This window comes from Vigna unguiculata, chromosome 9 (genome assembly GCF_004118075.2).
Source record: "Vigna unguiculata cultivar IT97K-499-35 chromosome 9, ASM411807v1, whole genome shotgun sequence".
Classification (NCBI taxonomy): Eukaryota; Viridiplantae; Streptophyta; class Magnoliopsida; order Fabales; family Fabaceae; genus Vigna; species Vigna unguiculata.
The window spans coordinates 21,993,112-22,018,570 of NC_040287.1; the positions used below are offsets into that span (position 1 = coordinate 21,993,112).

General features: G+C 31.0%; 2 protein-coding genes and 2 long non-coding RNA genes across 5 annotated transcripts; all 4 read left to right on the forward strand.

Annotated features, from left to right (window-relative positions):
* Positions 1-649: 649 nt before the first annotated feature.
* On the forward strand, positions 650-11,876 carry LOC114163302. Of its 2 annotated transcripts, none has more exons than XR_003599398.1 (9): positions 650-1,002; positions 1,102-1,150; positions 2,451-2,578; positions 8,880-8,994; positions 9,588-9,663; positions 9,737-9,778; positions 10,138-10,246; positions 11,143-11,511; positions 11,797-11,876. It is a non-coding gene; the product is annotated as an uncharacterized LOC114163302 (long non-coding RNA). The 2 variants fall into 2 exon arrangements; XR_003599397.1 differs by having other exon boundaries at positions 652-1,002; positions 8,880-8,945.
* On the forward strand, positions 7,029-8,734 carry LOC114163301. The gene is made up of 4 exons (XM_028047529.1): positions 7,029-7,157; positions 7,240-7,548; positions 7,630-7,735; positions 8,600-8,734. Exons 1-4 carry the CDS (start codon positions 7,045-7,047, stop codon positions 8,630-8,632), a joined length of 561 nt encoding a protein of 186 aa, XP_027903330.1. The 5' UTR covers positions 7,029-7,044; the 3' UTR covers positions 8,633-8,734.
* A 170-nt stretch (positions 11,877-12,046) lies between the features above and the next one.
* On the forward strand, positions 12,047-12,834 carry LOC114163304. The gene is made up of 3 exons (XR_003599399.1): positions 12,047-12,280; positions 12,361-12,611; positions 12,705-12,834. It is a non-coding gene; the product is annotated as an uncharacterized LOC114163304 (long non-coding RNA).
* A 5,265-nt stretch (positions 12,835-18,099) lies between these two features.
* On the forward strand, positions 18,100-19,024 carry LOC114195941. Its single transcript, XM_028086392.1, has 3 exons — positions 18,100-18,363; positions 18,440-18,541; positions 18,625-19,024. Exons 1-3 carry the CDS (start codon positions 18,340-18,342, stop codon positions 19,012-19,014), a joined length of 516 nt encoding a protein of 171 aa, XP_027942193.1. The 5' UTR covers positions 18,100-18,339; the 3' UTR covers positions 19,015-19,024.
* Positions 19,025-25,459: the final 6,435 nt, after the last annotated feature.

A 25,459-nucleotide genomic window follows, 5' to 3' on the forward strand; every position in this document is an offset into this window, starting at 1 on the left:
CATTTTTTTTATTCCTTTTGTTGTTGATTTATCATTACATCGAAGTAATTAATTCAAAAAAATAGTTACTATTATTATTATTATTATTATTATTATTATTATTATTATTATTATTATTATTATTATTATTATTATGAGTAAAGAAGTAATTAGAAAAATTATTAACTATAATATACAAAAATTAATACTTAAATTAGGAGTGAAATTATTAGTATTACTATTAGTATTATTACTATTATATTTTGTTATCGTAAAAATTATTAAAATTAGTAGTAATAGTAAAATTATTACTATATTATTATTGTTATTATTATTATTAGTATTATTAAAAATATTAATATATAATATATTAATATTATGATTATATATGATTGTTTGTTATTATTAAATTTATTGATAATATTAGTAATAGTAAAAATATTAGTATAGTATTACTTTTAAATATTTATTTAATCAAAATTGATAATATTTATTTTTATTTTACTTAAATATTTCTATTACAATGATCATAACCTATAAATATTATTATTAACACTACAAAAAAAATATATATATAGCATGGGTCATTTTATGGAGGTTAAAAAGACCTCCACAAATAGATATCATATGAGCTGGTTATGATAGATTTTTTAAAAATTGATAACAGAGGAGGTTTATAACCTCCGCAAATTGCAATACATTTTTCTTCGAGCAAAGACACGTGTTCCTCCCAAATCAGAAAAATTAGAATGAAATTTTCCGACAACCTAAGTTCAGTGTCGCAGCCTCAACCAATCAAAAACCTAAGTTCAGTGTCGTAGCCTCAACCAATCGAAAACCTAAGCCAACCATCGCGTGCAGCGATCTTCGTCGCGCCATCCCATCTCCGTCACGCCATCACCGTAACGCCGTCGCGCCATCTCCATCACGCCGTCGCGCCATCTCCGTCGGCGTTGTCTTCTTCGCTTCATCTCAGTCGCGTTGTCTCTGTTTCCCCTTTCCGTCGTCGCGCCATCTCTAGAGGTTCCTTGTCCATATACCTTTTATGTTCCTGGTTAAGATTTTATGTTCACTGTGTGAGGTAGAAGTGTTGGATGTTATGTTTTGTTTTTTCTTTAACAGGCGATTCGGACATTGCTATCGAAGGGTGCTGCCTCTATTTCCTATCCTGGTAGTTATTCACTTCTCTAGTAGATAAACAATAAGGTTAATTTTCCTCTATTGGCTATTTTATGTGAATAAAAGAAGAAGATAAAGTGAATTGAACTTCTTCATTATGTTTAATGATGCTCACAATTTCTTTATTTGGTATTGAAAATAGCAAGTGCTCTGTTGAATTCAAAAATTCAGATGGTAGAAGAGTTGATAGCGTTGTTTATAAAAATGTCAAAATAAAAGACTAAGAGTAAAATACCAAAACGAAAACAAGCTGAAACACCGTGCAGGTTAAGTATCGTCCCCAGTATGAATCACTCAAAAATGCTTCGATCAATGAGAACATGTAAACAGTTCCTATCCACTTACTAACATTATTAGCAGCACTCACATTGTCTTGTCCAAGAACTCAGGTTAGGAACAGAACCAAGTTCACTCCCACTCCAAAGAAGGCTAGTGTAGCTAGTGCTTGATTCACCGACAACAAACCAAAAGTGCATTCAGTCACGGATTATCATATACAATGGATTTATTGACCCTTCTACTAACAACTGTAAAAGTTATATTTGAAACTATTTCTTGAAAATTGAAAAGTGAATTAATCGATCATTTGTTCAGTACCTAGCAAGAGGCTTGCAACTTTCGCTCCTCCTATTTTCTTTTCATCCGCTCTGCTACTTCTCTCCATGACAGATTCCTCTCTGTAGCTGCTATCTCCTTCTGTTACCTATTTCAAGTGCATGTACTTAGAATCAATGCATCGTACATACATATACAATCATTTATTTTTCACCATGTCTATTACAGATTTTGAAGTCAAAAGTGGATCTATGTGGACAGTGTAATTCAAAATTTATGGAATCAGCGTTGAATTATTTGACACGTTAGACACCCTGTACTTTTAGACGTGTTAAATATGAGTGAGAGCTGTTCAATACATGTGTAGAAATAATTGTATGAATATAATTGTAAGAGTTAAGGGTTTCACTTTCATATGTAGCGACTAAGGATCCACATTCAATTCATATCTTAGTAAATGATATTTCCTGTAAGATTCTATCTGATTTGTGTTCCTTTGTTCTTGCTTAATTCTTATAATTAAAAATTTTCATGACAAAAGGTGATTTGTATCTTTTTTTTTTCAAATATGGTTGTGATCAAAAACAAAAATGATGGAATGGGATTCTATATCCACATGAAATGTGGATTGAAATCACTTGTTCCAGAATTGACAATTATTTCATTCAGCCTACGATTTTTCTTCCTGCACCATATCATTTTACTTAATTCCAGTTTCATGCTTAACTCTTTGTCAGCTAGGGAAATAAGAAAAGAATGGTGATTCGTCCTTGGAGAAGGTTGGTTAGTGTTTGCTGCGGTTTGGCATTGTTAAGTTGTTGAAGGAGCGTTGTTGGTCTTTGAAGAAGGAGATACATCACTGCAGGTAATAACCAAGTATTAGGCCTTTACTAAATTATTAATAATAAAAAATTGAAATTACATAATTTTACGATAGTGTGACGACCTGCAAGCAATTCATCAACACCAAATTCGTCTTCTCTAATACTATATCAGTAGGCCTGGCAGCAACTCAACTATAACTAATATTCTGGAACTGAATGATGCTAGATAGAACGACGCTAAAACCAAAAGGATTGGACCGACAAGTATATCTGTCATCGAGCTATGTTAGTGTTTTCCTTTTTTTTATTCTTAATTTTGTTGTCATTTTTAAAACTATTTAAAAACACATGGGTAGGTACTGAAATGTAGTCCAAACTGTAATAATTGAAAAGGCATTAGTTTTCAACTGGTCCAATTGTAATGGATTTTGTTACTAATGAGTTGAATTTATCTAGACGTTGTATCATACAACACGAAGCCTTTTGCTATTTGATTGAACTATTTACTAAGCTTGAATATGCTGATAAAGTTTGGAAACACTTTTATCATCTTTTAACACTAATTAATTGATTAATAAATATTTATATATATATATATATATATATATATATATATATATATATATATATATATATATATATATATATATATAAAAGATATTTGATTCTATTTTATAACTCGAAAAAGTATTCTCAATTGCTCTGAACGACAAAGCGCTCTCATATATTCTTGTCTCGAATTTCACAACCTTTTTTTAATAAACAATTGTCAAAAGTTCTTGTTGAAATTCACAATGTTTCTTTAAAAGAAACTCCTCTTGATATAGAACCTTCTATCCTTTGCTTACACACATCAAATACTCATTTTTACCTAATTGTTTAGATCCCTTACAAGAAACTGATAGAGAGGTTAATATCATTGACTTTGGGAAAAACAATACTGTTGAAAACTTGACCAATCCAATAGCCTTTGATATTGTTGTGGTTGACCATAGGAGACATGCCTGAGAGGGTGTTTCAAACAGGCCAAATTCACTAGTCAACATGGCATAACCAATTGTAAATGATACTTATATAATATGCGTACAGGTCAGCAATACATATATAATATTATTAATATTCACTCATCATCATATCATTTACTAAATTAAAATCATTTTTGAAAATAATAGCCTTTGAGATTAAGCAGCATGATATAGTAATAATCATCCACCATATTATATATACTTACACATGCATCACTCCAATCATAAAAAAAAGTGTGTCGAACATTTCCTAACGAATTAATCGAATATAATTTACTTTTTTGAATAGTCTTTTTATAATACATTATGTGTATCTTTATTAGTATCTTTATTAGTATCTCCTTTCAATTTTAGAGCACATTAATTTACCATATTTCTTATTTAGTTATTAGTGAACCATATTTCTTATATTCTTCTATGTTTTATAAGTGTTTGTGTATTTTATAAAATACTCATTGTCATTTTGTTTAGGTATCTATTTCAATGGATAAATCTTGGATTGTTAAACCTCGGAATACAATTGAATACTCAATTGGTTTAAAAAAATTCTTAGATTTTGCTTTTGAAAATGGGGCTGTTGGAGATACAATTAAATGCCCATGTCCCAAATGTGGGTTTATGAAATGGCAAACTAGAGGCGTAGTTGAGGAGCACTTGATTTTAAAAGCATTTCCCAAAAATTATGTTATATGGAATCTTCATGGTGAGAAACAAATAGAAGATATTTCTAGTAATGAAGATGATATACAAGAGGCATTTCATTATGAAAATCTAATGGAAACAATGATCAATGAAGCATTTGGGCACTATAGGCAAGAAAGTACTAATCTAGGCAGAACACAACTGATGGACGTCCTTGGTGTAGGAGAGGAAGGAGATCCATGGAAGACACCAAAAAGAAGATGAAATGCAGCGGAAATGAAGATAAGAGCAAGAAGAGCTCTAGGCAATGGAGGTTTTTGGTGAAGATGAAGAGTAGAAGTGGAGCTATGGTATGGAAGGTGGCTAGAGGAGATGAAGGAGAAGGTTAGCCATGTGTGCTCTCAAAATAATAGAAGAGTGGAGTGATCTCAACACAAACATTCTATTAGAAATTTCAAGAGTTAAAATGTACAAATGGTCTACTTTTGGCTTTTATATGTGAGCCTAAAAGCTAGACTAATTCTTGGCCCTTAGATCAAGCTTGGAGGAGAAGCTTTAATCATCACCCTTGGATGGTGGCTTGGAGAAGGAGGCATCTTCCTAGCCTTTGGATGAAGACTTGGAAAAGAAGACACTCTCTTAGCCCTTGGATGAAGGAGGCACATGGGTGGAGTGTGGACTTGGCTCCATGGGATGCATGATCCATGAGGTGTAGGAAGGAATGTTGACTTCCACTTAGTCCACCTTTGACCTTTGGTAGCTCATGGCCAAATCTCCTATTGGGCTTAGTCAAGCCCAATTTCATCAATTTAACTACACATTATTTGACTTAGTATTCTAGAAAAACAAGGCCTAAACAATGGCCCAATTTAAATCTAAACTATGGTCTTCCATGCATTAACTCATATTTTGTAGATTTCTTTGGCCCATGTGAATAAAGTGAAAAGCCCATGATTGACTTGATCATCTTGTGAGAGGCCCATGTGGATCTTCTTTATCATGCTTCTAGTGATTGGGCCTCGAGGTGGGCTTGCGCTTGTTGATGCATTTGAGCTTAGGCTTATTGGGATCACATCAACAACCATTGGGTGTAGATGATGTTTTGAATGAAAGGCCAAAGGAGGATTATAATGAGTTTATTGAGTTTCTCAATGATGGAAATCAAACATTGTGTGACGGGAGCAAGTACACAAAATTAGAGTTTGTAATCAAATTATATCACATCAAGGTTTTGTGTGGATTAAGTGACAAGGCCATGACTATGATCCTAGATTTGTTAAAAGATGCATTTAATGAAGCAAACTTGCCTCATTCTTTTTATGAGGCTAAGAAAACCATCAACAAACTTGGTCTTAACTATACCAAAATAGATGCATGTCCGAATGATTGTATGTTATATTTAAGAGATGATGAAAAAGATTTGCAAACATGCAAACATTGCGGTACATCTAGATGGAACCCAAAGAAGAAGAAAAAGCAACCTGCAAAAGTTTTGCGTTACTTTCCATTGAAACCAAGATTGCAAAGATTGTTTATGTGTTCTAAGATTGCAGAGCATATGAGATGGCATTCTTTAGAGAACAAGGATGGGTTCATAAGGCATCCAAGGGATGGTGAGGCATGGAAAACACTTAGTTTATTGCATCCTGAGTTTGCTTCTGATCCTCGAAATGTTCGTTTAGGCCTTGCTAGTGATGGTTTTAATCCTTTTGGTACTATGAGTTCTACTTATAGTATTTGGTTAGTGTTTTTAATTCCATACAATCTTCCACCATGGATATGTATGAAGCACACTTCATTGATCCTATCCATGATCATTCCAGGCAAGCAAATGCCAGGAAATAATATTGATGTGTACTTACAACCCCTTGTGGATGAGTTACGTGAGCTATGGAACGATGGTGTGGAGACCTTTGATTCTTCATTGAATGAAACTTTTAGGATGCGAGTAGCTCTTATGTGGACAATTAGTGACTTTCCTGGCCTAGGCATTTTATCTGGTTGGAACACACACAGGTTTAGCTTGCCCTACTTGTAACTTTGATGCAAAACCTTGTCGTCTTCCTTATAGTAAGAAGTGGTGTTTTATGGGGCATCGTCGCTTTTTGAGTAGAAACCATAGATTTAGATTGAATCGTGTTCGCTTTGATGGAAGCACTAAAACAAGGAATCCACCACTAAAATTATCAGGATCTGACATTTTTAGGCAAGTTGAAAATATTAATGTTACATTTGGGAGATGAGTAATTTTGGATGGTAGAGGAAAAAGATCTAGAGAAGAAGTTAAACAATGGAAAAAAAGAAGCATTTTCTTTGAACTTCCGTATTGGGAGTCTAATTTGTTACGCCATAATTTAGATTTCATGCATATTGAAAAAAATGTATTTGACAATTTGGTGTATACTTTGTTAAATGAAAAGCCTAAATCCAAAGACAATGTAAATGCTAGGAAAGATTTAAAGGAAATAGGCATAAGAGAGGATCTTTGGCCAGATGATAATGGAAGATATCACCTTGCTTAGTTTTCACTAACTCGTGATACCAAAAAGTTGTTTCTCAAAACTTTGAAAAATGTTATAGTACCGGATGGTTACTCAAGTAACATTTCTAGATGTGTTGATGAGGTGCAACAAAAAATATTCGGGCTAAAAAGTCACGATTGCCATATTATTATGGAGCAATTACTACCGCTGGCAATACGTAATTTGTTACCAAACCATGTCACTGCAACCTTGGTGGAGTTTTGCTCATTTTTTAAAGTCCTCTGTAGTAAAAGTTTAAATCCACAAGAACTTGAAATGCTTTAAGATCGCATTGTGCTAACACTTTGCCACTTAGAGATGTTATTCCTACCATCATTCTTCACATTTATGGTTCATTTAACTGTTCATCTGGTGGAGGAAGCAAAACTTGGAGGTCCAGTTCATTATCGATATATGTATCCTATAGAAAGGTAATGCTTAGTACTTTTAGATTAAGGTATCATTATCATAAATATCCAAGTTGTTTACTCTAATTATTTCTCATTATTATAGGGAATTAGGTCATTTAAAGACCTTTGTACGAAACAAGGCAAAAACAGAAGGTTCTATAGCTGAGGGATACTTAGCTGAAGAGTCTCTTACCTTTTGTTCTAGATACATTGAAGATATAGAGACAAGGTTCAATAGACCAAGACGTGTTTGTGAAAAAACAGGTGATAATGAGCCTTTTCTGTCATCTATCTTCCCACAAGGTGGGAAGCCAGTAGAAGGTTCCTCGAATTTTACTTTAACTCAGATGAAAAAACTACAAGCCCATCGATATGTGCTTTTAAATTGTGCAATAGTCACACCATTTGTTGAGTGAGTAATCTACATTAAGTATGTGATTTGTATTTAAACTAATTAAATTATATTAGTCATGTTGTTTGATTATATATGTAGTGAATTTAGACAACTAATAAAAAGAAGTTCAAGGGGAAGGCGACCTTCAACCACTGAGATCGAAACTAGAGTGTTTAAAGAGTTTGTTGATTGGTTTCAAAGGCGGGTGGGTTATCAAATAGTACATTTTCTGTTATTTACTATGTTTTCTTTCAATTATGGCTAACATAACTTCTTTATTTAGATTATGAATCTAGAAACAACAAATACAATGTCTAATGACTTAAAGTTTCTAGCACGAGGTCCATTGGAAAATGCTAACAGATTTACTGCGTACAACATCAATGGGTTTAAATTTCGAACATTGACTCGAGATGAGGGATTGAGAATATAAAATATTTGTGTGTTTTTAACATCTAATACAGCTTGTGTATCAAGCAGTGTTGACAGGAACTTAAGGCAAGTAGACTTATCCTATTATGGAAAGTTGGAGGATATCATTGAGCTTAATTATTATGGTCAATTCAAAGTTGTTCTTTTCAAGTGTAAGTGGGCAGATACTACACGAGAAAGAGGATATAAAAAGGATCAATGGAATTTTAATTGTGTTAACTTTGATAGACTAATTCATATTGGAGATCGTGAAGAACATGAACCTTATATTTTGGCATCTCAAGCACAAATGGTATATTATGTAGATGATGTGGTCAATAAAGGATGGAGTGTTGTTGTGCATTTAAAGCCAAGAGATTTGTATGAAATGGGAGAAATAGTAGAAGAGGTATATGAAAATGAGCCATACCAAGATCAAGAGCTAGAGAAATTTTATAGTAATGACAATGAATATGTGCAATTGGCTACAAACCATTTAGATGGTGATATCCCTGACTCAAATGTATGAGTTGAAAAAATAATGAGTAATAAATTTTTTCTTAAAGGTAATGATTTTTTATATTCAAAGTTATTTTCAATGCATGTATACTTGACTCATGTTTGATTTTTTAATGTTGCTTCCTCTTATCAATTTCAGGTTAGGAAGGACATATATATAAAGAACCTATAATAAAAAGTGTACTCTTTATTCTCTGATTCTCTTTCTTCTCTAGTTCTCTTTCTTCTCTGGTTCTCTTCACAAGTTATAACTTATATACAGTTTCTTGCACTTCATTAGCTTCTAGAAAAGCATAACAAATCCTCATTATATACAATTAGATAATATGTCATTATAGAATTTTCTTTAGAATTTTCTGCTTCATATTCTTAGTTGACTTTTCTCAATAATTAAGATGTTAACCAATTTGTCCTTGTAGAGTTTATAAACCTCATCTTGTCAGAATCAATCCTGCAACAGAGAGCATATATTGAAGGCTCCACAGGTGGTTTCTTTTGTTTTCTGTCCTTCTTCTCTTGCTCTCACCCTAGATGGTTAGAACTATGAATCTCTTATTTTTTTTCTCTGCTACAAATTCTCTTCTATACTTTTTGTTTAGTTTTTTTCCTTTCTGTGGGGGGAGAATAAATGCATTCTGGGTACTTTGTAAAATGCTTGGAATAAATGCATTCTGGTTGTGAACTTTAACTATCTAAAGCATTTTTTTCTAATCTAAGAGCACTGTAAGTGAAATGGTTCACTCCTAAAGAAGTATTTATTAATTTCCTATAAATTGCAGTGCTTTTATGTTATCCATCATGAACTAAATCTAGTGAGCAAAAATCTTTTGGCAAGCATGTACCACTAATAAACAATGAAGACCTAATGGTTATAATTTCAGTATTCTCAGTATATGGAATTTTGTTATAATTTCCATTTATATACACCAAATCATTTGACACATAAAAGAAATCGTTGGATAGGAATTTGTACTTCACTTTCAATTTAGATTAAGTATGATTTATGTTATCGAATATATTGATAATTGTTTGTCATTTCCATAATTGGTTCTTTGTTTTCTTTGATGATGTAAAAAGTTTATGTATCTATCTTTTCCTTACTTTCTTGTGGATGTGCCTCCCTGCAGGTGCTATCAAAGAAGCAATCAATACATTAAGGAGCAATAATGTTAATGCATTTGTTTTGGACCTAAGAGATAATAGGTGATTAGGCAATGAACATTTCCCATTATGTACTTTCAATCACTAGTTTTCTGAAGCCTTTTATTTGTTGTAGTGGTGGTCTTTTCCCAGAAGGAATTGAGATTGCCAAAATTTGGTAAGATAGGATTATCAACTATTGGCAAATTTACACCTTGTATTATGTATCATTTTTCTTTGGTGGCACTTGAAAATATGCTTGATAGTACAACTTATAGTCATTCCATGTCTGCATAGGTCACTCCATCATTCTTATCTTTTATGTCAGAAGTGTTCAAACCATATTATCAAAAACACCTCGTAATATTTAAAATTATTTGCCTAACTAAAATAGGTTGTGAAATTCTTTCAACAATCAATAATCCAGTAGATCCAACAATATCATCTTTAAATTTTCTTTTACGTAACTATCTTGCATGTAGCTTTGAGTTCTAGTTAAATTAAGAAAGCTAAGTTCTAATGGATATTATCAACCAGGTTGGACAAAGGAGTAATTGTGTATATTTGTGATAGTCGTGGTGTTCGAGATATACTTGATACAGATGGAAGTAGTGCACTGGAAACATCAGAACCCTTGGCTGTACTGGTAAGTCTTGGTTTCCTCTGTTGCATCAACATCGAGTAAAGAGTAGGCTAAAATGCATACTAGAGAGATATGATAGTTCTTATGGTCTCGTAGGTTTTTGTGTGCAAGTTCCTTAAACATGATTTTACAGAATTGCAAGTTGTGTTTGGCATGAGAAGCATATTTCAAGAGTCAAGTGGCATTGAACAGAGATGCAGGGCTATTAATTAGTTGGGGGTGTTTGAGAATTCCATTGACTCATTATATCACAGTTAAAATACTCTCTCATGTCAAATTATCTCCATATACTGAGAATACTGAAATTATAATTATCACAGTACAGAAATAAGATAGTTTTATCTAAGTGGGTATGAGAGAGTCTCAAACATAACTGATGGAAATAAGAAAACAATCATCTATGCAATTCTATGGGTCTTCGTGACTTCTGAATTATGAATCTATGGAACTAATAATGTCAATGTATATATAGTTTCAATTAAAATTAGAGACCAAAGATCCATGCATTTTACAAACAAAGCCTGCTTCAAATTAATTGCAAGACACTGGTTGTAGAATTCTGCTACATGTCAGATCTATGCATCTTAGTAGGAACCTAAAAGATTGAAAACATAGATTTAATTCCTAAAATCATCTCCCTTGCTAGTATTTACCATTAGTAATCAGAAAACCTCAATCCTCAAACATGGTTGTAAAAGGAGAGGAAAATAATGTCATATGAACTAGTTATTATTACCTTTGCTCTGCTTTTGCCAGAGCCAAATGCACCTGAAATATTTCCACACAAAAAACTTAGGCAACTAAAATAAACAGTAATATTAAAAATGCCAGATTCAGTACTCCCTGTTGGCAAGTTATGGCTTGTTAGTTGCTTACCTTATTCAACTTTGTTTCTGCAGAAGCATGGAGCATTCTTTTTTTCAGCTTTTCTTTCATCAGGTTCATGGCAGATTTGTCCAATTCCTTCTCAGTTCTTTTTTCCTCCTTTTCACATTTTGCACTGAAATTCTCCTAAGCATATTTGCTTCTTTGAAACAGCTCCCCAAGTGAAGTCCTGTGTTCTTTCTTTGCTACAGCAGTTGTTTCAGACAGTTCAATAGCTGTTCCAAAGAGATATCCCTAGAGTGGACAATTGTAGCACCATTTCCATTTGGTTCTGCACCTTTTATTGGCTTTCCACTGAGTGTTATTATCTGGAATTTATCGAGTATCTCATTGAAAGGTGCCATACCTTGCTGTATTGGCCGTCTCTTACAGTTGCAAATTTTGTAAGTCAGTGTAACCTAAACCTTTCTGGCATAATGATATTAATAACTTTATGATTCATTTTTTCCTCCCTGTCTTGCTTTCTGCATCTCTCCTCAACTGTGCTAACTGTTCTCTATATTCTGTTTCTATTCTATCCAAAGCAGAATTTTGTTTATATTATACCTTGTAACATGCAGACTAATTATTCGCACTCATGGATTACAGTAGGGTGATAATTATTCGCACGCATTCTGTTTCTATTATATTCGTACTTTTGTAATGACAAATTCATTGCATGTAAATAGGTTTGAGGGTACTCACCCTTAGATTTCACTTGGTTTTCCTGTTGTGCTCCCCCATGCTGAAAGTGATCAAGCTGCAGGCAAGTCTCACCCTTGGATTTGATTTTTCTAAATACTATCTAATTTCCTTGATTTAGAACTACATACATATTAAAGAATTATGGTCACTGTTTTGTATGATAATCCCCATGCATTCTTTATATCTAGTTTTCATTGTTGTGATTCACTTTTGGTTTCTCATAAATATATGTAGCCATGCCAAAGGTGAAGCGTTTCCGAAATCCACAAAAATCATCACTTCAGCCTCCAACTAATTCTTTACCATCAACAAATCCTGCACCAACAAATGAAACCTCATCACACACTTCAATGAGCACAACACCACCAATAGATTCCTCATTACCCACTGAGAACTCACAGCAACCTGAAACATCTACAAAACATGCTCGACGTGAATCTTCATCATATTAGACTGTTCATGCAATAGGTATATGTCATATTTATTTTTACATGATCATAATTTTTAAAATTTTACTTATGGTTAAGTAAGTTGTTTTATGGTTAAAGACTTAGAAGGAGTTATCAAGAAAATTAAGGTGAAGGTCAGAGAAGTAAATAACTTACCTCGTGGGGAACGCATCATTGTGGACTTTGATGAGTTAGTCATGGCAATTGGTGAAGGACAAGGCGTGCTTGCAGGATATTGTGGTTCATTGGCAATTGATTGTAATTTGTTTCCAATTAATTTTGAAAGATGGTCTGGGAAAACAGGCATGCCTGACACTTACTTTTTCGAATGCTTTAAGGAAATATTACAGGTATATCTTTATGCATGTATGACCTTATATCTTTTGTAAATGTTACATTTACTCAAATGTTTACACACTAACTATGTCTTCTTTTTTCAAAAGCCTCGGTTTTGTTTTAAGACTGGTGAAGCTAGTGCACAACGGTATTGCAAACTAACTCTTGGTAGGAAGTGGGCTGCACATAGGCAGAATTTATGGAATGAGTTCTATGATCTAACAAAAAGCAAAAATGTGATGAAGGATTGACCCCAACCAAGGATGAAGGCACATGCTTAAGAAGACTAAGCATGTTTAGAAAGGAAGTTCACTAATCCTTCATCCCTTTTCATTTGTGTTTATTATTTTTGATTTCCAAAGTTGACTTAGTTGAATCAACTTTAGTTGATTTGTTGACCTTTGACTAGGTTTGACTTATTGACTATAGTTGACTTGACTTAAGCCAACATGCTAATCTATGTTTATTTGCTTTGTATGTTAATTAGGAGTAAGAAAGCAATGCTAGGTGGCGCATGGTGATTGGGGAGCATAAATGATGTGGAGGAGAGAGTAAAGCAAAGGCATAAAGCATAAAGTAAAAGCCATGAAGCAAGTGTACATATGTACCTTTGGTCTCCTTTGTTTTTAGCACACTTTGGCAACTTTTTAGAGACATATGAGACACATTTTTTGTCTCCTTTTGTGCTAGAACGAAATTAGCCTTGCACACACCATAGCTAGCTCTTTTGTCTCTCATTTTTTGTAACCTTATTTGACCTAGTTTCTAGAAGCTAGGATTAGGTTTTTGTAGAGACATCCTTAGGTATCTTTTATTTGCTTAGAGGCCCCTAAACTCTTCTATATAAGGGGTGCTCCTAGACATGTAAAAGGGTTGAACATTTTGAAGTAAAAACACTCTTGTGTCTCAACCATTTGTGAGAGTTTCCTCCCTTGGGACTGAATACTTTTAAGCCTTATCTTGCATAGCAAGTGGCAGCACACATCCACTCATCTTCAAGGTTGTCATGGCTTCTAGCCTAGCCTTGTAGTGGCGTGCTTCTCACATTTTTTACCATTTCTTTCCTTTCCATTTTATGTTTTCTTCTTCCTTTAATTGTTCTTGGTTTTCTATGGTTTATGTGCTTTCCATTTCCTTTTTGTTTGAATCAATCCATCATCTTCTTCTCTTGAGCTTTGTGAAAGGAACCTTCACATCTAGATAGCATGCTATCTTAATGTCCAGTGGGGATTTCACTTAGCTTTCTTAATCAACTCACACCATATTCAATAATCTTAAAAAGGAACAAGATAATCCTTCATCATTTGGTATCTAGAGCTTTGGTTTTCCTTGAATATGGTGTTTTCATGTTCTAACCTTGTCTTGTTGTAGCTATCTTGGTATGGTTCAACTCCACTTCCATGACACACAAAAACAGTGCTGGCAGAAAACTTGACGATTTTAAAACATTAAACTGCACCAGCTCAGCGGTCCAAAAATTACGTTTTTGGTGTCAAAAGAAAGCTCTATGAGTCTAGTTTCCAGCAAAAAAAGAACCAACGCATTTGGAGTTCTTTGGAGAAAGTTATGATCAAATTAGTGAGCAAAGATCAGATCTGCCAAGAATACGTGAATCAGCGTTTTCAGGTTTTGTTGTGGCAGTTTGGCTACGGTTTTTGCACCTCTTTAAGCTCCTAAATGTGGTTGGATAACATGTCTTTGGATGCTTAGTCTTTGAGCCTCAAATCCATGAGTTTAAATGCATGATAGCTACATGTTTGTGTCTTTGTGTATGTCATGTTGAGTCTTTAAATGTGTCTAACTTTTGCTTGAGTCATATGTCATATGTTAGCTTGAAGTTTTCTTATTCTTGTTTTTCCAAGTATTTGAATCTTGCTTTCACTTTATGTCTTGCTTGATGTATGCTCCATGAAATTGATTTTGGCCTAAAACTTGAGGAACTAAGTGTTCAAGCCACCTAAAACTCTTTCTCACCATTTTATGAAACTAGTTGTGAAAAGAAGAAAATTTTTGCACCAAATATTGTCTAAAAACCGAGAGCAATCTTGCTCATTGGTGAACTAAAAGTGTGTTTTTCACTAAGTATTATGCAACCAGTTTCATGCTTGAGAAGTGGGTGATATTGGCAAATTAGTTCCATGCTTTAACTTGGTTATGATCTTTCTTGGTGTATGCATGATTTAAGACTTGAAGATGCTTGTCAAGTGCTTTCCATAGAGTCTTTAAAATGTGCTTTTCTTGTTTTAGTCTTGTTAAAAGTTTTGTCTCAAACTTTTCTTCTTTAGAGTTTAGCTTTCCTTGTTTTTGTGCTTTTCTTGCTTGTCACTAGGTGTTCTTTGTTTTGTCTTAGTAGTTTTCTTTTCTTGAAACTCTTGGGATGTTGTGGCCGAATCACTTGTCTTGCATTTGAAAGGTTTTGAACAAGTTTTTAAAAGTGTTTGCTTCACTCCTTTGGTGGATTTTGAGTGCTAACCTTGCCTTGTTACTTTGGGAGAGTGATCTAAACACTTGGGTTACATTTTGGGTTGGATTTGGTCTCTGTTTTCATGTTGTCTAACCTCTAATCCATTTATTTTGTCTCGGATTTGAGTGTTTTTGTTGTAGGAATCATGGCAAGTTCATCAAATGCACCTACACTAAACAAAAACAATACATTGATGAGATTGCTTCAGGATTTGGAGTTGTCTAGGAAGGAGGCCTTTGAACAATTAAGAAAAGACAAGGAGCAAAGTGACCTAAGAATCCAAGAGCACATTCAAAGGCTTGAAGCTAAAGAGCAAGAAAGAGAGGCTAGGAAAAGAGGGCATTCTAGGCGCAACCCATCACAAGAGAAGCAAACTCCAAAGATTCCTAAGTTCTATGGAGGAAGTGATCCCAAAGTCTTCCTTGATTAGGAAGCTAAAGTTGATCAAATTTTCAATGAAAATCATGTAAAGGATCAAACACAAGTTGATCTAGTAGTTTTAGGATTTTTGGAGTATGCCAATACTTGGTGGCATAAAGTTTGTGAGAATTATAACCAAGGGCCACCCGCGGCTTCTTGGATGGACATTAAAACTCTTATGCGCGCTAGATTTGTTCCTCCCTCCTATAGGAAGGAACTTCTTTTGAAGCTCCAAAGGCTTCACCAAGGTTCTATGAGTGTGAGTGAGTACTTTAAAGAATTAGAGTCTCAAATGCGTAGGGTTGAAATAAAAGAGACTAACAAAGAGAAAATAAAAAGATTTGTGAGTGGTCTTAGGAGAGACATACGAGACCAAGTAGAGTTGTATGAGTACTCCACTCTTGAAAATGTTTTCACACTTGCCCTTGGGATTGAAATTCAATTGAAAAGAAAAAGAAGGGCAAGGAAGAGTTACTCACCCAACCACTACTTTAGTCACTCATGGAAGGGAAAGGATAAAAAGAAACATGATAAGTTCCCTTCTAACTCTCATCAAGAACCACCAAGTAAAAGTAAGTCACCAAGTGATCACATTCACCATTCCACTTGTTAAAGATCAAGTTCCATTAAATGTTTTAAATGTTTGGGTTATAATCACATTGCTTTAAATTGCCCAACCAAAAGGACCATGATCTTAAAGAAGAGTAATGATGTTGAAAGTGAACACTCATCTCCCCATTCTCTTTCAAAAGAATCTTCTTCCTCTAGTAAAACTAAAATTTTTGAGAAAGACCCTATGTTATTAAGGCGCATGATAGGTCAAGATCAAAGTGAGCTTGAGCCAACTCAAAGAGAAAACATTTTTCAATCTAGGTGCAAAATTAACAAATGGGTTTGCTCTCTAATTATATGGAGGAAGTAGTACAAATGTAGCTAGCACAAGGTTGGTGGAAAAGCTTAGCTTAGAGACCATTCCTCATGCTAAGCCCTACAAGCTTGCTTGGATAAGTAAAGAGGGAGAAATAGATGTCAATAAACAAGTCCTAATTAACTTCTCTATAGGAAGCTACAAAGATGAGGTGCTATGTGATGTTGTTCCCATGGAAGTCACACATATCTTACTAGGTAGGCCATGGCAATTTGATAAACAAACTTTACATGATGGCTATACCAACCAATACATTTTCTTCAAAAATGGGAAAAAGACAACTTTACTACCTCTATCACCTCAAGAAGTTAATAAGGATAGAAATATAATAAGAAAAGATAAAGAAGAAAAAGAAAAGGGGCAAGCTTTCACCAAGGTTTTACTTGCCTACAAAAAAATTCTTCCAAAGCAAGATGTGCATCACTCTTCCTTCTTTTCCCAAGCCAAAAAGGAAGGCCCAAAGCATAAGCAAGAGAGGAAGAGTAGGGGTAATACCCTTAGAAAGGATGGAACAAAAGCTCATAAAAGGGAGGCGCAAATCCTCCCCCAAATCAAGTCAAGTTCCATCCACAAAGGCTTCAAGAATTTGTGGTCAAATTCTCTCCAAGAAGGGGAGGATGATGAAGGATTGACCCCAACCAAGGATGAAGGCACATGCTTAAGAAGACTAAGCATGTTTAGAAAGGAAGTTCACTAATCCTTCATCCCTTTTCATTTGTGTTTATTATTTTTGATTCCCAAAGTTGACTTAGTTGAATCAACTTTAGTTGACTTGTTGACCTTTGACTAGGTTTGACTTATTGACTATAGTTGACTTGACTTAAGCCAACATGCTAATCTATGTTTATTTGCTTTGTAGGTTAATTAGGAGTAAGAAAGCAATGCTAGGTGGCGCATGGTGATTGGGGAGCATAAATGATGTGGAGGAGAGAGTAAAGCAAAGGCATAAAGCATCAAGTAAAAGCCATGAAGCAAGTGTACCTATGTACCTTTGGTCTCCTTTGTTTTTAGCACACTTTGGCCACTTTTTAGAGACATATGAGACACATTCTTTTTCTCCTTTTGTGCTAGAACGAAATTAGCCTTGCACACACCATAGCTAGCTCTTTTGTCTCTCATTTTTTGTAACCTTATTTGACCTAGTTTCTAGAAGCTAGGGTTAGGTTTTTGTAGAGACATCCTTAGGTATTTTTTATTTGCTTAGAGGCCCCTAAACTCTTCTATATAAGGGGTGCTCCTAGACATGTAAAAGGCTTGAACATTTTGAAGTAAAAACACTCTTGTGTCTCAACCATTTGTGAGAGTTTCCTCCCTTGGGAGTGAATACTTTTAAGCCTTATCTTGCATAGCAAGTGGCGGCACACATCCACTCATCTTCAAGGTTGTCATGGCTTCTAGCCTAGCCTTGTAGTGGCGTGCTTCTCACATTTTTTACCATTTCTTTCCTTTCCATTTTATGTTTTCTTCTTCCTTTAATTGTTCTTGGTTTTCTATGGTTTATGTGCTTTCCATTTCCTTTTTGTTTGAATCAATCCATCATCTTCTTCTCTTGAGCTTTGTGAAATGAACCTTCACATCTAGATAGCATGCTATCTTAATGTCCAGTGGGGATTTCACTTAGCTTTCTTAATCAACTCACACCATATTCAATAATCTTAAAAAGGAACAAGATAATCCTTCATCAAAATGAAATCATAAGTAATGTGCCAAATGGTATAGACAGAACTCAGTGGGCTCATTTTGTTACTTATCGTCTAAAACCGGAAACATTGGTACAAGTTACATTATTTTGAATGGTGTGAATTGTTTGTGTAGATATTTTTTTATTGTTGTGTGAACTTACAATTTTGTTTGTTCATAGGAGAATTGTAAAAAAAATAGAGAAAATCGCAAAAAGCAAGTAATTCCTCATACTGGTGGTTCTAAACCTATGTCAAGAAGAAGACATGAGATGGTAATGATAGTAGTTAACATGATACTATACTATTTTTTAATTTTTACTATTTAACTTAACTTCTCTTTTTATTTAGTTTTTGGAAACTGGACAACTGCCTAGTCGGGGAAAGTTATACATTGATACTCCTAAAAGAAAGGATGTATCATTTGTAAATGATGCGGCAAAGGCTATATCGGTTAGTTGTACCATAATATGATATTTTCGTGCATTTTCCTTCAATTTTTAGCGTTTTCACTACATATTGTTGTATGTCTATAGGAACAAATTGAAGTGGGTTTGACTCAAAGCACTAATGATGAATCAGAGGTTTCTCCTAATGATGTTGTTGGTAGAGTGTTAGGCGCAGAGCATTCTGGGAGGGTTCGATGCATGGGTTTAGGAGTAGCTCCTACTAACTCATTTAGAAATACAAGATTTCAACTTTCGAATTTAAGCATTGCTTCATCTAGTGCTGCCACATCATCAACATCTTCTGATCAATGGCAACAGAAGTACACTAATTTAGAATCCCAAATTCAAACCACCTTGGGTGCACTAAAAGCCTACATGATAATGAAGGAAAGAAAGATCCCTGATGAATTAACTGCCTTCTTTGATCCTCAATCACAAGTCAGTTATGTCCAGCCTTTGCAACATTTAGGGTGTTGATGATGTTTTTTAGGATGAAACTATTTTAGTGTGTTATGAACTTTGAGTAAGTATGGATTAAGTTGTAATTGTTTCAATTTAAATTGCTTTTATGTTAATATGTTGATTTTGAGAATCAAAAGTTCTAATGATATATATTTGAGCACTTTGGTTGAAGTATTTGATTGAAGTTTACAAAAAATATTGTTGATGTAAAAATATAAGTACCTCAAATGATGACATACATTGTCAAGTATAATACGAAATTCTAATTACAAACAAAATATTACTTTTTTTATGAGATTTGAATAATGTAAGAAAAATACAGTATTAAATCTACAAATTAAATAATACAAACGAAACAAGTTAAAATTTTTACAGTATAATCCTCAAATTGAGGAGGGTATTAACTCCCACAAAAAAAATGAAAAATAGGAATTTTGGAATCAAATAGGTTTTTGGAAATAAAAGAGGTTTTAAACCCCTACAAAATATTAGTCATGAATAGGAGAGGTTATAACCCTCCATTAAAAAACTTCCACAATATAAACATGATACCAGAGGTTATAGAAAATCTCCACAAATAACTTGTGGGGAACCTAACTGTGGAGGTTTGAAAAATCTCTGCAAATTATTTTGTGGAGGGTAAAAAACCCCACTAAAAGAAATTAAAACCTCCACAATTTAATAAAACTATAATATCATATTTTTATGAGATAATTTTATATTATATTTAAATAAAAAAAGGAACGTATAGGTTACTATTAAAAAATGTGTATTTTTTATTCTTTTCTTTTAAAAATTTTTATTTAAAAATTAATTACACATTTTCTATAAATAATAAATATAATATCAATTATATTATTTAAAACAAAAAACAAAAAAAAGACCCGTGCATGTGCACGGATCAGAGACTAGTTAGATTAAAAAATTATTGACATAGCCTAACAATGAACAAATCAAATATAGCATTTCAAAGACTAATATATACGCTTAACCACCTCTACAATAATTTCTTTTAAATAATTGGTCAGTCATAAGTAATTAGGACTTTCTTGTAGTACAATATTTCAATTAGAAAACTTAAAATGTTATCAAATTTAATAAAAAATAATAATCTTTTCTATTTTTAATTTAAAATGCTTTTTTAAATATGTATTTATGGTTGAATATTTCTCAATGTTTCTATATATTTATATTTTTTATTTTTTAGACAATGATAATTTTACTAATATTTCATTATCTTAATTTTTTTTATTATATTATATTTCAATTATGAAACTAAAAAAATTTATCAAAACAAAAAAAAAGATACTTTTTCTTTATTTTGAATTTAAAATACTTTGAAAATGCTTATGTATTTTAAATTTTTCACATTTTTTAATATAATTCTATCATAAGATTTTTAAATTTTCTATTTTTTTAATATTTCTCCCTTAAGATTTTTAGAAAACTTGATGTTATTAATATTTTTTCTTATCTTCTATCTATATCACAAGATTTCAATTAAAACAATTAAAATCTTTATCCAATAAAATAAAAAAGTAACTTTTTTATTTTTATTCTTTAGTTTAAAATATTTTTAAAATATTTATCTATTTTTAAATATTTCTCATTTTTTAAATATAATTATGCTATAAGCTTTTTAGTTAATTGTAATTTTTAAATTTTAGAAAATGATACTTTAGTAATATTTTATTAACTTTTTTTTCTATAGCACAAGATTTCAATTAAAAATCATTTAAAACTTATCAAATTGTGTTTTTAAGATAAGATTTTCTTTTTCTTTCAAGATATAACAAGTTTTTCTTTTAAAGATGTAAAAAGATAAAAAATATAACTAGAACATAAAATTCAACCAATGTAATTAGGGATGGCAACGGGGCAGGGTGGGGACGGGTTTCACTATCCCATACCCATCCCCGTAAAAAAACATTCATCCCCATCCCCATACCCAAACTCAACGGGTATCAAACTTTTGTCCCATCCCCATCCCCACCGGGTAACGGGTATAATCTCGTACCCATACCCGTACCCGTTTACTTACTACTTTAATATTAATTTTAACTAATTTTTATAAAATAATAAAAATTACGGTAAAGGAAACATAATATTATCACATATTCAATATTAGGAGTATGGTTGTTTCTTTGATATCAAATACTTTTAAATAAATTATAATTGTTTACATTTTAGATTAGAATACCAAATAAAATTTAATGAGAACCAAAACATTTATTAAATTTGCAAACATTAATGAAACCTAGTTGATAAACTTTAAAAATATTTTTTAAAAATTATAAAAGGAAAAAATATTTTTAAAAAAATATAAAAGGAAAAAATATTTAAATTAAAATATATTTTAAATGTTTGTTTACTTCAATTTTTAAAATTATAATGAATCTATATTTTATACACTAATAAAAGTTATAATACATCACTTGATCAAAATGATGCAAAGAACAAATAATAAACATAATAATAAAATTTTAACATAGATCTTGTATCTTTTGAACCACAATATATGTTGGATGGTGGTAAAAAAATATTCATGGCAATTACATTAAATTTTTATATTATAGTAAATGAAAATTATTTATACAATTATATTGAAAAAATTAAAGTAGGATTGTAATGAGTTAAAAAATAAAAAATAATTAGATAAAATTTATCAAAATAGTATTCTACATGATGAAAATAAACAAAAAATAAAAATATTAAGAAATTATCACATGTGTGTCTTATAAACAATTTGGAGACTATTGGAAGGAATCACACAAAAAGAAACAAATATATAATGAAGGGTATGATAAGATGAAAAATATCTTAGAGATCTAAGAAAACTTTTCAAATATCAACATATATACTCAATGGTTGATAAAGAAATGACGCAAAAAACAAATAATAAACATAATAAAATTTTATCATAGATCTTGTATCTTTTAAACTCCAATATATGTTGGATGGTGATAAAAAATATTCATGACAATTACATTAAATTTTTATATTGTAGTAAATAAAAATTATTTATACAATTATAGTGAAAAACTTAAAGTATGATTCTAATGAGTTAGAAAATAAAAAAATAATTAGATAAAATTTATCGAAATAGTATTCTATATGATGAAAATAAACAAAAAAAATATTAAAAAATTAACAAATGTGTGTCTTATAAACAATTTGGAGACTACTGGAAGGAATCACACAAAAGAAAACAAATATATAATTAAGGGTATGATAAGATGAAAAATATCTTAAAGATCTAAGAAAACTTTTCAAATATCAACATATATACTCAATGGTTGATAAAAAAAATGACGCAAAGAACAAATAATAAACATAATAAAATTTTATCATAGATATTGTATCTTTTAAACTCCAATATATGTTGGATGGTGATAAAAAAATATTCATGACAATTACATTAAATTTTTATATTGTAGTAAATAAAAATTATTTATACAATTATGGTGAAAAAATTAAAGTATGATTGTAATGAGTTAGAAAATAAAAAATAATTAGATAAAAATTATCGAAATAGTATTCTACATGATGAAAATAAACAAAAATAAAAATATTAGAAAATTAACAAATGTGTGTCTTATAAACAATTTGGAGACTATTGGAAAGAATTGCACAAAGAAAAACAAATGTATAATTAAGGGTATGATAAGACGAAAAATATCTTAGAGATCTAAGAAAACTTTTCAAATATCAACATATATACTCAATGGTTGAGAAATAACAAAAATTGTTCTAGCGAAATAAAAGAGTTCTTGAAATGAAATAAAAATTAATAATAATAAGTAAAGATTTTTTTTTATATTACCAAGTAAATGAAATGTTTATGCTATTAAACACTTAAATTAAGAGTATTAAACATTCTCATGTGAAAGGAAAATATACAATAAATAAAAATATTAAAAAATAATATAAATATTCAAATGTTAGACATAATTTTTTTTTAATTGACATACATCATTTTAACATAATTACATAAAGATTATGATAAGATAAAAAATATATTGGAGATGCGAATGAGTTTCATGACAAACCAAATATTTAGAAGAAATAAAAAATAAAAAGAATATATAGGGTTACTTAATTAATTGTGAATATTTTAATAAATTAAACAAGGATGAAAATATGGCGGGGACAGATATTATGGCGGGGATATATTCATCCCCATCCCCATCCCCATACCCAATTGAAAAAATCGGGGATTCCCCATACCCATACCCATACCCAGTCAATGCGAGGATTCCCCGTCAAAACGGGGACGAGTTCGGACAATACCCACGGGGACGGGTTTATTTGCCATCTCTAAATGTAATGCAATAACGTCAAGTAATAAACATTAAAAAATTAAATTAAATGATACATCCAATTTGGCATTTTTTATTATATTTTATGAATAAGTTTTATATATTATGAATACCACAACCATTATTATAATAATATTTTATTGTATAATATTTTCTTAATTATCAATAAAATTACAAATTATTTTCAAGTAATAAAAAATAAAAATTTAAATGAAACGATACATCACTTTGTTCTTCTTTTTTAAAAATTGAAAAGGATGTGTTATAATCTAACTTAGCACAATTGAAGTAGAATTAGGTTAAAAAATTATTGACGTAGCCTAATAATGAACAAATCAAATATAGCATTTTAAAATTAATTTAAATACTTAACCACCTCTACAGTAATTTCTTTTAAATAATTGGTTAGTCATAAGTAATTAGGTCTTTCTTGTAGTACAATATTTCAATTAGAAAACTTAAAATGTTATCAAATTTAATAAAAAGTAATAAGCTTTTCTATTTTTAATTTAAAATGTTTTTTTAAATATGTATTTATGGTTGAATATTTCTCAATGTTTCTATATATTTATATTTTTTATTTTTTAGACAATGATAATTTTACTATTATTTCATTATCTTAATTTTTTTTATTATATTATATTTCAATTATGAAACTAAAAATTTTTATCAAAACAATTAAAAATGATACTTTTTCTTTATTTTGAATTTAAAATACTTAGAAAATGCTTCTGTATTCTTTAATTTTTTTCTCATTTTTTAATATAATTCTATTACAAGATTTTTAAATTTTTTATTTTTTTATTATTTCTCCCTTAAAGATTTTTAGAAAACTTGATGCTATTAATATTTTTTCTTATCTTCTTTCTATATCACAAGATTTCAATTAAAACAATTTAAATTTTTATCCTATAAAATAAAAAAGTAACTTTTTTATTTTTATTTTTTAGTTTAAAATATTTTAAAAATATTTATCTATTTTTAAATATTTCTCGTTTTTGAAATATAATTATACTATAAGCTTTGTAGTTAATTCTATTTTTTAAATTTTAGAAAATGATACTTTAGTAATATTTTATTAACTTTTTTTTTTCTATAGCACAAGATTTCAATTAAAAATCATTTAAAACTTATCAAATTATGTTTTTAAGATAAAAGATTTTCTTTTTCTTTCAAGGTATAACAAGTTATTCTTTTAAAGATGTAAAAAGATAAAAGATATAACTAGAACATTAAATTCAATCAATGTAATGCAATAACGTCAAGTAATAAACATTGAAAAATTAAATTAAATGATACATCCAATTTGGTATTTTTTTATTTTATTTTATGAATAAGTTTTATATATTATGATTACCACAACCATTATTATAATAATATTTTATTGTATAATATTTTCTTAATTATCAATAAAATTACAAATTATTTTCAAGTAATAAAAAATAAAAATTTAACTGAAATGATACACTACTTTGTTCTTCTTTTTTAAAAATTGAAAAGAATGTGTTATAATCTAACTGACCACAATGGAAGTACAATTAGGTTAAAAAAATTATTGACGTAGCCTAACAATGAACAAATCAAATATAGCATTTTAAAAATTAATTTATATGCTTAACCACCTCTACAGTAGAGAAAAATATGATGGAGAGTTTATTTGTCAATGTTTTTTCTTCTACATTTTGTGATGTCATTTTACAGGAACAAAAGGATAAACATGTGAATGAAGCACACCAACTTCCTTGTTTGAAAGGGAAGCTTGTTCATAGTGCTTTATTATGCATTTGGTCAATTGATGAGAAACAAATTCGTCAAACACAACACATGAAATTATTTCTTGTTACATTTCAAGGTGGGGTAGGGTTGGCAAGAAAAGTTGATGAAGGATTGATCCCAACCAAGGATGGAGGCACATTTCTTAAGAAGACTAAGCATGTTTAGAAATGAAGTTCACTAATCCTTCATCCTTTTCATTTGTGTTTGTTATTTTTTATTCCCCAAGTTGACTTAGTTGAATCAACTTTAGTTGACTTGTTGACCTTTGACTAGGTTTGACTTGTTGACTATAGTTGACTTGACTTAAGCCAACATCCTAATCTATGTTTATTTGCTTTGTAGGTTAATTAGGAGTAAGAATCAAT

Bases quoted from the DNA above. Each gene is read 5' to 3' on its own strand.
- LOC114195941 (XM_028086392.1), top strand. From the start codon at position 18,340: ATGTCAAGAAGAAGACATGAGATG. The intron at 18,364-18,439 runs GTAATGATAGTA...CTTTTTATTTAG, and splicing joins CAAGAAGAAGACATGAGATG to TTTTTGGAAACTGGACAACT. The intron at 18,542-18,624 runs GTTAGTTGTACC...GTATGTCTATAG, and splicing joins ATGCGGCAAAGGCTATATCG to GAACAAATTGAAGTGGGTTT.
- LOC114163301 (XM_028047529.1), top strand. From the start codon at position 7,045: ATGTTATTCCTACCATCATTCTTCACATTTATGGTTCATTTAACTGTT. The intron at 7,158-7,239 runs GTAATGCTTAGT...TCATTATTATAG, and splicing joins TATATGTATCCTATAGAAAG to GGAATTAGGTCATTTAAAGA. The intron at 7,736-8,599 runs GTGGGTTATCAA...TATCAATTTCAG, and splicing joins TTGATTGGTTTCAAAGGCGG to GTTAGGAAGGACATATATAT.